The 13,786-nt window shown below is 35.3% G+C and overlaps 1 protein-coding gene across 5 annotated transcripts; it reads left to right on the plus strand.

The window, feature by feature from the left end:
- The first annotated feature begins 426 nt into the window (after positions 1-426).
- On the plus strand, positions 427-13,391 carry LOC123213971 (dynamin-related protein 3A-like). 5 transcript variants are annotated; one of them, XM_044633628.1, is made up of 21 exons: positions 430-1,018; positions 4,220-4,502; positions 4,586-4,614; positions 4,723-4,824; positions 5,207-5,275; positions 5,367-5,426; positions 5,756-5,869; positions 6,195-6,243; positions 6,389-6,498; positions 8,532-8,624; positions 8,767-8,859; positions 8,950-9,087; positions 10,281-10,394; positions 10,505-10,600; positions 10,771-10,813; positions 10,921-11,069; positions 11,190-11,336; positions 11,883-11,935; positions 12,077-12,176; positions 12,523-12,772; positions 12,878-13,391. In XM_044633628.1, the coding sequence occupies exons 1-21, from the start codon at positions 659-661 to the stop codon at positions 12,889-12,891; spliced, it is 2,466 nt and encodes an 821-aa protein (XP_044489563.1). In that variant the 5' UTR covers positions 430-658; the 3' UTR covers positions 12,892-13,391. The 5 variants fall into 5 exon arrangements, 4 of the variants coding, with proteins under 4 accessions (XP_044489565.1, XP_044489563.1, XP_044489564.1 ...); XM_044633627.1 differs by having other exon boundaries at positions 431-1,018; positions 12,523-13,391; XR_006501783.1 differs by lacking the exon at positions 11,883-11,935 and having other exon boundaries at positions 428-1,018; positions 12,523-13,391.
- The last annotated feature ends 395 nt before the right edge of the window (positions 13,392-13,786 follow it).

The raw sequence follows: 13,786 nt of genomic DNA on the forward strand, positions 1-13,786 counted from the left end.
AAGTTACGTTTTTTTTTTCTTATTATAGTTAATCGATACCATTAAAAAAAATCAGGGGCATATACAAAATCAATTATTATACAATCAAACTACTTCTTGCCATAACTCACAAAATTATCCCAAAAGGCTACTAGTTATATGTGTTACATGAAACTATAACACTCTACTTTAAAAGTCTTATCCTTCAATATAAGGTGTTACTAAACCTTACATGCATGAATGATAATCAGTGTTAATTTCAATTAATTAACTTTTAAATTGTTAATAATTTTCATCAAATAATTAAATTTTATATTTAAGTCAAAACACCCAATAATTATTGGAAATTTGGAATACCTGGATGAATTGGTAACCTCGCAATCGTGCATGGCCACGTCAGTTCCCAACACTTTTTCAAATTGATTTTTAAATAATTTGGAATTATTTATTTTTTTAAAATTTAAAAGATCATTCACCCTTCTCTTTACTTCACAAGATCAACGGTTCGCAGATTAACACCCTCAACACTTACCGTCCACCTTCAATTCCCCACGCTCGGGGAAATTCACACCACAACCACCTCACGACACTCGACTTAATCACACATTCAAGATTTCTTATTTTCTCTCTAAAATTCGAATTTCCAAAACGCTACCTTCCTGATCTACACATACAGATCATGGCGGAAGAACCTGCGACGATGCCGTTTCCACAGCAGTCAACGACGGCGGCTGTGCCGTTGGGAGGCTCCGTCATACCTATAGTGAATAAGCTACAGGACATCTTCGCTCAGCTTGGGAGTCAGTCCACGATCGAGCTTCCGCAGGTGGCGGTGGTCGGCAGTCAAAGCAGCGGCAAGTCCAGTGTTCTAGAAGCTCTCGTCGGTCGCGATTTTCTGCCGCGTGGGAATGATATTTGTACACGTCGTCCTCTCGTGCTTCAGCTCCTGCAGATTAACACTGACGAGGAGTACGGCGAGTTTCTGCACTTGCCTGGGAAGAGGTTTTATGATTTTTCGGAGATCAGGAGACAGATTCAGGTGCGAAGTTGAATTACTTCATTATATTTAAAGTGAATAAGTTAAATTGTGCAGTGAGTTGGAAATGAATTTTGATTGTTGACTGCCGTATTATTTTGGCAGTGTTGAAGTTTCTTATGCAAGTTGTCATATTCTTAGTTTTGGGTAAGTTAGTGCTATTATATTGGTTTACAATGGGAGATCTTGTATGTCAAATTTTTTTAACATTGTATGGTTTATACTAGAACAGTTGAGCTTATTGAAGGTTGTTGCAATTATTTTGTCTTTGTGTGTGATTATATAGTCAGAAGTGCCACAGCTTCCTTTCCTAATTCCAATCGTGACATTGGTAACCCCTCATCTGAGATTAAGCCCTTCTCTATTTGAGAGTAAATTTAGGTGAGCTAAAACAGGAGAAGAATTAGAGCATGATCTGTTAACATTATAAAGGATGCATTCAATTTTTTTATGAGTACCGGTTAGTATTATTAAATTGCAATTTTGCTCAACAAAACATGTGATTGTAGAAGGTCAAACTTGGTTTTGGCCGGTGTTCTCTTGCTCTATAGCACTGTAGTTCTTGACAATAGTGTCTCTCTCCCTTTCTGCCTCGTCCCTCAGTGCTCTTACCTGCAAATTCACTCTCATATGCATTCCAAAATTCCACAGGTGGTTCAGCTTGTGATGGAAGCAGTAATTTGAAGCCTTGTGATCATTACTCAAACCCTCAAAATGGCCTTAGTAAATGTGTTTTATAATAGTCCTTGGAATTTTGCTAAATCTTTCTTTTTAAATTTTGTCTAATGTAAGAAGGAAACAGGACTTTGAGATTTGTGCTCAAGAGGGCTCATGTTCTGTGTAACAAAGCTATTCAGCCTAACAAAAATCTAAATGACTGTTATTGAGAGGAGCCCATATACTTGTTTGTGAGAGCTTATTGGATCTGAGTATGGTTTTTGCATTTTAAGAAGCTATCTAATAAAAAATGTGAGTTTTGCACCAGCTGATCTCAAATCTATGGGAAATTTGGCTTTGGTAGAACAACTGAAGAGTCTTTATACTGAAGTAGCAACTTCTCTTTGAGGCCTTTCTCCTGTTAAGGGAGTACTTTCAATAGTTGAAACCAATCATGTAGTTTACTTGGGGTTTGATTCTGTTTCTCGGAATCTTTTGGCTTTGTGATCTGACAAAAGTTACTGTTTCCTGGTTTTAGTGCCATTGTTATGTAGATTTAAATGTTTATGTTGATAGTTTTACTATATTGAAGGAGAAATAATATTTATGCTTTTAGTGAACCTGTATTTGGATTATTTCTTGCTAAGTATTATGCCTCATAGAAGGCACAACTCCCAATATATTTTTTAATACTTCTTATCTTGCGAATCTTAATTATGTAAATATCCTATGCTTGTTAATTGTAAGTGGTGGCCTGTAATGGCATAGGGTTTGCAGCTACATGTGCCAGTTGTAGTTAGGGCAAGATAGGTGGAAATAGAAATCAAATTTAATCCTATGAGGGTTACTCGGTAGTCAGGTTTTGTGATGGTATTGCTACTGTCGCTTCTATTTTGTGTAGGAAACTTACATGCTCCACATTATTGATGCTTGGGCTGACTTCTGGAGCTTCATTTGCTTATGGAAATCATTTGTTTGATGGGGTGAGAGTTGAGATATTGATGTTTTTGGGTAGATTTTCAACATAACTGTTTTTGGTTGGACTTTCATTTTTTTACTGGTTGAATAATGAATTTGGACTACTTATTTAAGAAGGGTAAATCTGGCGATTGTCAGTAGAAGACTGAAGTAGGAATAAAGTTTACAACTTAATCTCAACCTTAACTGTACAACAATTAAATTGCCAAAGTTTTCCATCATAATTTTGGAATATAAAGTTGTTCTAATACCTAAATCCAGGAACATTGAGTGGCAATGACATAATGATGGCATTTGATGTATATATGGCTCCATTGTCATTTTTGGGTTCCAAGTCATCCTTAAGTCTCCATGCAACCTTTGAAGCCAAGAAGAATGAAGTTCCAGCAAATCCCAGGAAGCATTGCACCTTCAATTTTGGCCCAAAACCACTTTTGGATATAGTCTTATTACATCCACCCAAGGTCCAAATGAATAGCTTGCTCCAATTGATCCAAAAGTGTAACTTTTGAAGTCCATCAATGGTCCAAACGTCCAAGCATCATTTTGAGAAGCCCACTTGAAGCCCAAGTAGATGAGGCAGCCCTCTATCACTTAAATGGAGCCCAAGATGCCATGAAGCCCATTTAGTTGGATTGCAACTAAATGGGAAGCAACCAACTAAATTGGGAAGCAAGTAACTTTAGTTGGTGGACATAGTTCCACTTTTTAGGGAAAAGTTGTTCCCTTTTGTTGTTTTCTTCAATTAATATGGTATGACTTTAGTATTAAATGAATGGTTAAACTTAAATGAAGGGAAAAACTTCCATGTCAAATTAATGCCCAATTTTTGCCACCACTTGCGCTTGTATATGAAAGTGGATTTTCACTTGTAAAGGGTTAGACTTCTTTGATAATGAAATATTCAAGTAAAGCTTTGTAGCTTTTCTTTCGTTGCTTTTTTCTTTATCCAGTTCATCTTGGAGAAAGAATTGGTGGTGGAAGACCCCAAGGTTGGTGGAAATTTCCTTTATGCCTTGGTTAACTTTCTTGTTACCCTTGAAATCCAAAGTGTGAATGTGTGTTGTATGCCCGGATACTGTTCACAGTATGTAATTTTGCCATTTTCAGATTTTTCCATCAAAATTTGAAACAAGTTTTGAATGCCTTGTTGATTGAGTTGTGATTGCTATAATATACCATTAGAAAGCTCTTTGAATACCCTTTCCAATGATCTATCCTTTTTATGTTTTCGAGGTCATTTGATTGGTTAAATTGGAAGATAAAGTGTTGCTGTGCCATATGAACATTAATTTCCAGATTTGAGTTTGTAAATTGTTGCATTGTCTTGATGGATATGCACCATTATATACAATTCACAAGTATATAGCTAAGATGGTTAGTTAAAGCTCAGATGGTAAAGTCGAATGAGTTAAAAGATGTATATTCTTATTAATTATATTTTGATAATTAAAGCTTGCATCAAACATTTGTTAATTTATTGTATTTTTTTCTTTTAGAATTATTAATGCTTTTCTGTTCTTTTAATCATCTTCTTCTTCTCTTTTCAATAATTCAAAATGGGTATAGGCTCAAACAGACAAGGAAGCAGGAGGAAACAAAGGTGTATCAGACAAGCAAATCCGTTTGAAGATTTTTTCTCCTCATGTTCTTGATATTACACTTGTTGATCTGCCTGGTATAACAAAGGTTCCTGTGGGTGAGCAGCCTGCTGATATTGAATCACGAATCAGAACAATGATTATGTCATACATCAAACAACCAAGCTGTCTCATTCTAGCTGTTACACCAGCAAATTCAGATTTAGCAAACTCAGATGCTCTTCAAATTGCTGGAATTGCTGATCCAGATGGTAATTCTGCTTGCAGTAGCCATAGTAGGTTGGCATTCAATATTTGTTCGGTTTGTACTTACCACTTGTATTTCTGTCTCCAGGTTACAGAACCATAGGTGTAATCACAAAGGTGATTATTATGGCATGAAATTTGCTTTCTTTATTTGCTGTGTGACTGACTTCCACTGGTTTTTTTTATTCTCTAATGAGGTTTTACATATTTTCCCTGTGGCTTCAGTTGGATATTATGGATAGAGGTACTGATGCTCGTAATTTGTTGCTTGGTAAAGTAATTCCCCTCCGACTTGGTTATGTAGGCGTTGTGAATCGTAGTCAGGAGGTAACTTATTATCTCATAAGAATCATTTTAATAACTAATTTTGTCTTATCTATTAATTTGTTTATATTTTACAAAGTTCAGGCTAACTTGTTTTGTCTCATTACAGATTAAATATGAATCTATAAATTTACTTATTCTCCTTTATTTCTTTCTGGTAGTTTAAACAATACTATGGAAAATGATCTTTTAGGCAATGGCGTTATCTTATATGCTATTATTCTTTTAGTGTTAGTGCCACTTCTAATATTGTGTTCATTATAATTCTATTATTGTGCTGTTGATTTGCAATAGTTTTCAATAATTACGCATAAATTGTGCCTTCAATCTGTTTTATTAGTAGACTATGATCTTAATGGACTGTTAATTGATATTCTCAACACAGGATATTATTCACAACCGAAGTATTAAGGATGCTCTAGTAGCCGAAGAAAAGTTCTTCCGCAGTCGTCCGGTATGACTTTACTAGCTATTGATTGTTATTCATGACTGTGGTGTTGGATAGCATCATCTAGTTGTCCATTTATTTTAGTGTTGTTGTTCAGGTATATAGTGGTCTGGCAGATCGTTGTGGTGTTCCTCAGTTGGCAAAGAAATTGAACCAGGTATAACATTTGAATTTTGATTTTCTAAAATCCCAGAAGTGTAATGAGCATAATTTGTTATTTGGGCTAATAGCTTATATTAAAGCATTTCCATCAGCAACTTCTGTATCTGGAAAATTCTTTGAATTATAGCAGATCATAATTTTAACATCTGTATTATGTAGAGGTGATTCTTAAATCTAAATCTGAGTTTTAACTTACTAAGCTTACTTTCTAACTAGATGGAGTTGCCTGTGTATTGGAATGATACATATATAGCCCTTGTGCAGGTAGTGTTGATATTCTCCAAATCCCTTACTTGAACCTTTGTTGTTCTATTCTCTTTGCAGATTCTAGTACAGCATATCAAGGCTATACTTCCAGGGTTAAAGTCCCGCATAGGCTCTGCCCTGGTTTCTGTGGCAAAGGAGCATGCAAGCTATGGAGAAATCACAGAATCAAAGGTACTTATGATTTTTCTGCAAGAGTATTTTCACCACGTCCATTAGTTGGTTCGTTATTTTCAGTTGAAAATTTGCCCTAGAAGGAAAAGTGGACTCTTACATCTGGACTTCTGTAAAAACTTAAATTTATTGTTGTATCATGATGAGTGATTGCTGCTTGAGGTTCATTATTTGTTATTTAATGTCAGGATGTTGACAGCCTCGTGCTTGATCATGCATTAATTTCTTTTACAGACTCTGACACAGTGTAGACCTTACTTTCTAATGGATGATGTTTACTATGTGTTTGTACTAATTAGTTCTTGTTAACTTTTGTATGTGATAGGCTGGTCAGGGAGCTCTTCTCCTGAATATTCTTTCTAAATACTCTGAAGGTATGGAATGTGTATGCCTACTTCTTGGTTTGATTTTCTCTCTAGGACTTTTTCTTTCTTTAATAGATGTTTGAACCATGCCTCAGTCTTGTCTATTTTATTATTATTTGTGTTGTGCTTAACCTCACTATTTTGTTGGGAACAGCATTTTCTTCAACGGTGGAGGGGAAAAATGAGGAAATGTCCACATCTGAGCTTTCTGGTGGTGCAAGAATTCATTATATATTTCAATCAATCTTTGTGAAGAGTTTAGAGGTGCGTATATGGTCATGCATGCAGGAATAGTTTTTGTTCTATCAGATTTTGAGTTCGGCACTCTATGTTAGAGGTTCATTATTTTGGTTCTCTTCTTTGTAATCAGTTCTTTTGCAACATTAGTCCATAACTTGGAAAATTTGTTTTCACTGTCGTTTTTTGTCATTATATCTCCACCAATTAACTATGGGCTCTATTTCTCTTCTTTAATCACTCGTTTGGTTGCTTGTAGAATAGGAAAAGAAGAGAAGCGTAGCAACCATTTTAATTCAAAATGGTTTTAGAGTTGATGTTAATTTCTCTTCTTCATCCCCCTTCAGCATTTACTGTACTCACATTAATCATTACATGATTTCTTAGATGTTGAATATTTTCTTGAATAGGGCCAAATTAGTATTCAAAATACTTAAACCAAACTCCTGAATTATATTACATACCAATACTACCTAGAGGAAAATTCTTTGCAGGTGTTGAGGATAGAAATACTGCTGTAGAAGATTTTCGATTATTTGTAGGTGAGATAGGAAGAAAGGTGTAACATCTCTGGTCCAATAACCCGGCCCACTGTCAAGATATTGTCCACTTTGGACACACAGTCCATCATGGGTTTGCTTCTGGGTTTTGCAACCCAAAACTCGTCTTAACAGTTTAAGGAGCTCACAGATTATTTAACCACTCAAATTCTCCCACCACTAACCAATGTGGGATACATAGACAGACCTAGCATCTCTCTCGTACTTTGTCGATGTGGGATTCGCCTAAGGGTATCACATACACCCCCTTACGGGACTCAGCGTCCTCGCTGAGGTTTGCCCCACCATCGTTCAAGAGGACACGTGGAGCTGCTCTGATACCATTTGTAACATCTCTGGTCCAATAACCCGGCCCACTGTCAAGATATTGTCCACTTTGGACACACAGTCCATCATGGGTTTGCTTCTGGGCTTTGCAACTCAAAACGCGTCTTAACAGTTTAAGGAGCTCACAGACTATTTAATCACTCAAATTCTCTCACCACTAACTAATGTGGGATACATAGACAGACCCAGCATCTCTCCCGTGCTTTGTCGATGTGGGATTCGCCTAAGGGTATCACAAAAGGTGAAGTAGGAGAGAAGCAGAAAGGGATGTTTCATGTGGAAGCCAGTTTGGTGGGGTTGTAAATTGTGAATATTTTTCTTGTGCATGAATCTTGCAGAACCTCTCTTTTTTTGTCCCAAAAGAGCCAATGCTAGATTGATCCCTTATCATTGGTCAACATAGAAAATTACTCAAAGAATTTCTGATTACTGATTATTTACCAATTAATGATACTCAACAATTGTCTCACTTATTGCCAAGGTTTAGATAAAACTTTAAATGCTTATTTGGACCTTTCTGCAGCAATTTCTAAGATCCTATACAGAAAAATATGGACTGAGTTGGGGTGGAGTATGGGTACGCTTGTGGTCTAATGTGTTGAACATATTTGTTTGTTGATTTTGGTGTTTGTGAAGGAAGGTAGTGTCTATGAGTAACTGATGATGGTAACAATTACTGAAAATAGTTCTTTTTTTCTTTGGTAATCGGTAGCACAGTTTTCTGAGAGAGAGAAACATTTTATTTTGTTTGTTTTAGTGTGATAATTGCTCTGCCTTATTTCCAAAATTAAAGTTGAAGAGTATGTTTGATAGTCCAATGCCTCTTGTGCGTAGTGAGATTCAGCTGGGCTTTGCCGACTTAAGGACTTTCTTGGATGCTCTAGACTCTTCAAATTTTTTTATTTGATTCTTTTGTGCTATCTGACATGTTGTTGTGCATTTTTCTTGTGGCTAGCTTTTTCACTTTCTTGTAGATTTTTTATATACTGAATCTATCATCAGTTTTTATCCAAAAAAGAAAAAAAATGCTGTTTAGCATTGTTGCCTCCTTTGTCTAATGAATTTTAGTTTTGTTTATCTTGTTGGCACAAAAAATTTCTGAATTCAGTCTATATTGCTAGTTTTCAGACTGCTATTAGCTGTGGAACTGATGTGGTTTAATTACTAATGCAGGAAGTTGATCCATGTGAGGACTTGACTGATGATGACATTCGAACAGCTATTCAGAATGCAACTGGTCCTAAGTCTGCACTATTTGTACCAGAAGTAGGTTTTATTGGTTCATTTTCTAAGGTTAATTAGCTCTATTTATGGCTCCCTGAAAAAGTGAATATTATTATTACTTTTAGATTGGACAGTGAATCTTTTTTCCTGTGATTGAATTATTTTGTTCTGACTTTGTATATAGGTACCATTTGAAGTTCTTGTTCGACGGCAAATTGCTCGTTTGTTAGATCCAAGTCTTCAGTGTGCCAGGTTCATATATGATGAGTTGATAAAGGTAGAGTGGCGCATTCATGCTATATTTGTGTTCTTGATGCACTGCTCTTTGCAGTTGCAAATATCCTAATAAGATTAATTCTCCGTTCAGATTAGCCATCGCTGTCTTGTGAATGAACTGCAACGCTTTCCTGTTCTCAGAAAGCGTATGGATGAAGTTATAGGGAACTTTCTGCGTGAAGGCCTTGAACCCTCTGAGACAATGATTGGACACATTATTGAAATGGAGGTATACCGAAACCAGGATTTCTTGAAATCTCATTGCTTTTTATATCTAAAATTTATGTATTGATGGTTAATGGTTTATTCCCTTTTTAGAAAGGACATTGTCTTTCCCAGTTCCTTTAAAAAACTGTGGTGTTGACCATCCTGTATATGTCTTGAAACATATTTTATTTTGGTGATGGGTGTGTGATTTATTTTTCACTGGGCTACAGTGGCTTAGCCAGAAATTCAAGTGAGGTAGGGTGAATGTTAAAAATAATATAATTAATAATTTTCAACATAATGATAAATGTTAAAAAATTAATAATTATAAATATTTTCTAATTCAAGATAATTGCAATTGTTTTCAACGTGTTTTAATGTTTTTAAACTATTATTGTCAACACTATTTAGCAAGTCAAATAAAAGAAATGATACTAAGTTAAAAGAATTATAATTTTCATATTAGAATAGATATTATAAGATAATTACATGTTTTGTCCTACATTAAAACCATGCTATATTAAGTTTAGAAAAAAAATATTTGCTTTATAATTTTTATACATGCAATGAGTTGATTTAAAGTTTTATAAAATTGGCCTTATTTATTTATTATCTGACTATCTTATTTATTTATTTTTTTTGAACATGATTATTGAAATTGATTATTTAAAAAATATAGACACTATTTGGAGTGTAATAGTAATTTTATAAAATTTATGGGTCTTTTAACAGTTTCAGGAATGGTATAGGTCCACCCTTGGCCAATACTAGCTCCAGCCCTGGTTGGCTAGTGCTTGATTTTTCTACTTGAGTCATAATCATCAAGCAAGTTGAATTCTTTAAGTTAACTTCCACCTTATGTGCTTATGGTCTCCATCTTCCTTTTTATGTTCTTGTTTTCCTCATTTCTGTGACAATGTTCATCAAATCTGTGATTGAAATGGTGTTTCCTTTTTACAAATATTATTGTCATTGTGATCATCAGTCCCCTGCAAAATTTTTTTGGGCATAATTGCTGTGGCTGCAAGATAAATAATTTTAGTTTTGCGTCTGTTTACATACACTTTTTTCTAGCTTTCCTTGGTTATTTATTTTTCATTTTTTGATTATGTTGGCTCTTTTTAACTTTTCTGGTCTGATATCCTTGTTTCATGAATCTATCTTTGCTTTTCAAAGATTCACAGAGATTTACAATCTAAGTGATTTAAACTGTAGATGGACTATATAAACACTTCCCATCCAAATTTTATTGGTGGAAGTAAGGCTGTTGAGATGGCTCTGCAACAGATTAAGTCCACTAAGATTCCTCTACCAATGGGGAGGCCAAAGGTAATTCTGTTTATGCAGAGTGGATATTTGTTATTATCTTTTTCTATTCTGCTAACCTCTTGCTCAGTCAGATTTTTCTTTTTTCCCCTTTTTGTCTTTCGGTTAACTAGGATGGTGTGGAGGTTGATAAGGCACCAACATCTGAAAGAAGCTTAAAGTCTCTAGCTATTCTGGCAAGACAAGTTAATGGAATCATGTCAGATCAGGTTAGGAAATTTGGTTTTGTTGCGTGATCAAGCATCCTTCTTCCCTCTACCTTCTCTAAATATTTGTTTATTTCTGGTTGCTCTTACTTGTTAGATCTGGAGAAGCAGATTAAAAATGTTGATGATCAATCACTCTATATTTGTCTAATTAATTGTTGGATTGCTTGCAGGGAGTTCGGCCTATGGCTGAAGTTGAAAAGGTTGCATCCTCTGGTAAAAATGTTGCTTGAGATAATTCACTTACAACATGTTCTGATTCATTATCATACGCTATCAAGCATCACTAGACTTAAGCTCTGAGCATTATAATGATTGATCAGGAAACACAAGTGGTTCAAGTTGGGGAATTTCATCAATTTTTGGTGGAAGTGATAGTCGCACATCTGCTGCTAAAGAGAGCTTAACAACCAAGCAATATAGTGAACCTCAGAGCATGGAGCAAGTTTTCTCTATGATCCATTTGAGAGAGGTAATAAGAGGATATCTGTTTGGGAGCCTCTAATCTTTGCAAAATTGTTTATTGTTAATTCATACGTATTTACATTTTTTAAATTCATACTAACTAGCATGTGTTTTATATACTTCTAAGCCCCCAACTGTGCTTAGGCCCTCAGAAAGCCATTCAGAGCAGGAGTCTGTTGAAATTGCTGTGACAAAATTGCTATTGCGATCATACTATGACATTGTTAGGAAGAATATTGAGGACTCTGTACCTAAAGCAATTATGCATTTCCTGGTAATTCAACTCTATGGATTTGTCATCTACTTTTGTTTTTCAATCGCTCTGTCAGATGGTTGAGACAAACTATTGAAGTATGATGAATTTTAATGAGGATCTTCCATATTTTAGTGGCCAAATTAAACTTCTTTTCTCAGGATCCAATAGGGCGTTTATGTGGTTTGGGTGAAGACAAAAAGCAACGTGTGTCAATGAGAATATTATACATCTCTCAGGCTCTGGTTTATTTTTACCTTTTCTTTAGTCATTAGGATACACCTATTATTTGGTACTGTCCTCATTAGTAAAGTGAAGACTGAATCTCAGGTCTCTGAGACAATGTATAGATTTTAGCTTCAAGGCCTGCTGTTACCTGTTATTATGCTCTTTAATTCTTTATTTATTATGAATCTATGTGGTGGTTATGCCTTTGATAATGATTATTAATATTATCTTGTTCTTTACTTGCGTTTTTGGCTCTGATAATTGTGTTTTGGAACTTGAGTTCTTGCTTATTACAGGGATATTGACATCTCTTTTTCCATAATTGATTTATGTCTCCAGGTGAAGCATACAGAACGTGAACTGCATAATGTCTTTATTAGAAAGCTTTATAGGTGACTTTGATCAAAATCATTTCTTCTTTTTGTCACTTTGTGTCCCTATTCTCTGTCCATCTTCTTTCAGCCTGTTGAGTTGTCTGAATATTTGCACCTCTGTTAATAATTGATTGCATTGCATCTAATGATCCAATACAGAGAGAACCTATTTGAAGAGATGTTGCAGGAGCCTGATGAGGTAGCAACAAGGAGAAAGCGCACTCGAGAAACACTTCGGGTTCTTCAGCAGGCTCTCCGGGTGGGTTTTTCGTGATTATCTTTTCTGTTTAGGACAAGAAAACAGAACAGATTCCTGTCAATACTCAACTATAACTAGCTTTGCTTTCAAGTTTTGGCTCTTAGGAGTATTTTGGTTTTCAGCTGTCCTTTGGGCAGTTAGGATTAAGATTTTGTTTTGATTTTTCTGGAGGACATTGAAAAAAAAATTTTAATATTGAATAACTTGGCTGCTTGCAAGTATTTTTCATGACTAATTGAACCTGGTATGTGATTTTCTACGTGGAACTATTTTTTTCTGAAAAACTATGATAGTGAATGTTTTGGCACTTCCCAACTTATTTATTGATTTTCGTTCTCACTACCAGACACTGGATGAATTGCCGTTGGAGGCTGAATCAGTTGAGAGGGGATACAATATGGCTGCCGATCCAACAGGGTTGCCAAAGATCCATGGGCTATCGACATCATCAATGTATACCACTAGCAGTTTTTCCAATGATTCTTACACAGCTTCTCCAAATAACCCTAAGTACAGGAAGTCATCTAACTCAGGGGAGCTACAATCACATTATACTACTGCTGACTCTAATGGAAGTGGGCGAATGTACATGCCAGGTCTCTATCCAACAATTGATATATAAGCCATTTGAATGTTGGTGTCCTCATTTGATTGCGCTGTTTCGTTTAATCCGACAATAACATAAAAATTTCTGCCTTCAGGAGCTGGCTCATAAAGTGGAGTCGATGTTAATGGCTGACATCGTCCGTTTTCTTGTCTGTCACTTGCATATATAGGGGTTATAAGTGCATTGTTTACAAAGTTCTGGAAATAATAACAGGGAGCAAAGTATCCCTTATTTTGTCACATGCAATAGTTCTCAATATATATTTTTTTGGGAAAGGGTTTTGGTTGGCGATTTGTTGAGCATTGATGATATGTTTTCTGTCAATTTGGCAGCTGAGATGATCTTTCATTTCTATCACATGATCATCAACTTAATCAGTACTAGGATATTGCTTCTTGAGGTTTCATGTAAATATGAAGTAATGTCTTTTTGTATGGTTTTGCTGCTTTGTATTTAAGAGACAGGCTTCATTTAGAGGGCCTTGTTCTCTTTTTCCATTGGTTTGGTTGGATGTCAAAGTGCCATGTTTTTTGGATCAAGCTGTTTGCTTCAATTGAATATTTTGCATTCATTCTTTGTAATAAAATTTTGATTTGTTCTTTGTAAAATTGCCTTCAAATTCAATTAATCTCTAATTCGCTGACAATTAAATTTTTTGTAATAGATCAAATGCTCTGGTTGTGGGATGCATGAATTTTTTGTCTTAACATAGTTTGTTCTTGAAACAAAATTGTAGGCCCAAACTGTGATTCAAATAGAATAAATTATTATCTTTTAATTTTATTTAGTTTGATTTAAAAGACTAAATCTTCAGGGGGATAAGCCCCAGAGAGATAGAAAAAAAGGCATGCTGCTGAGCAAAACTAAATCAATAAACGAATAAATATTAGGTTTGGGTCCACCCATGTGGGTCGACTCAACCTTGATGCAAGAGAAACTACCAAAGGGCAGTTGGGGAATAGTTGGAAGGCAGTTAGACTGCTATATTTATGTCCAAAATTGC

This window comes from Mangifera indica, chromosome 4 (assembly GCF_011075055.1).
Source record: "Mangifera indica cultivar Alphonso chromosome 4, CATAS_Mindica_2.1, whole genome shotgun sequence".
Taxonomy (NCBI): domain Eukaryota; kingdom Viridiplantae; phylum Streptophyta; class Magnoliopsida; order Sapindales; family Anacardiaceae; genus Mangifera; species Mangifera indica.

Coding starts and splice junctions, on each gene's coding strand:
- LOC123213971 (XM_044633627.1), top strand. CDS start 659: ATGGCGGAAGAACCTGCGACGATGCCGTTTCCACAGCAGTCAACGACG. Junction 5,427..5,755: donor TGGCAAAGAAATTGAACCAG/GTATAACATTTG, acceptor TTCTCTTTGCAG/ATTCTAGTACAGCATATCAA. Junction 5,870..6,194: donor GAGAAATCACAGAATCAAAG/GTACTTATGATT, acceptor TGTATGTGATAG/GCTGGTCAGGGAGCTCTTCT.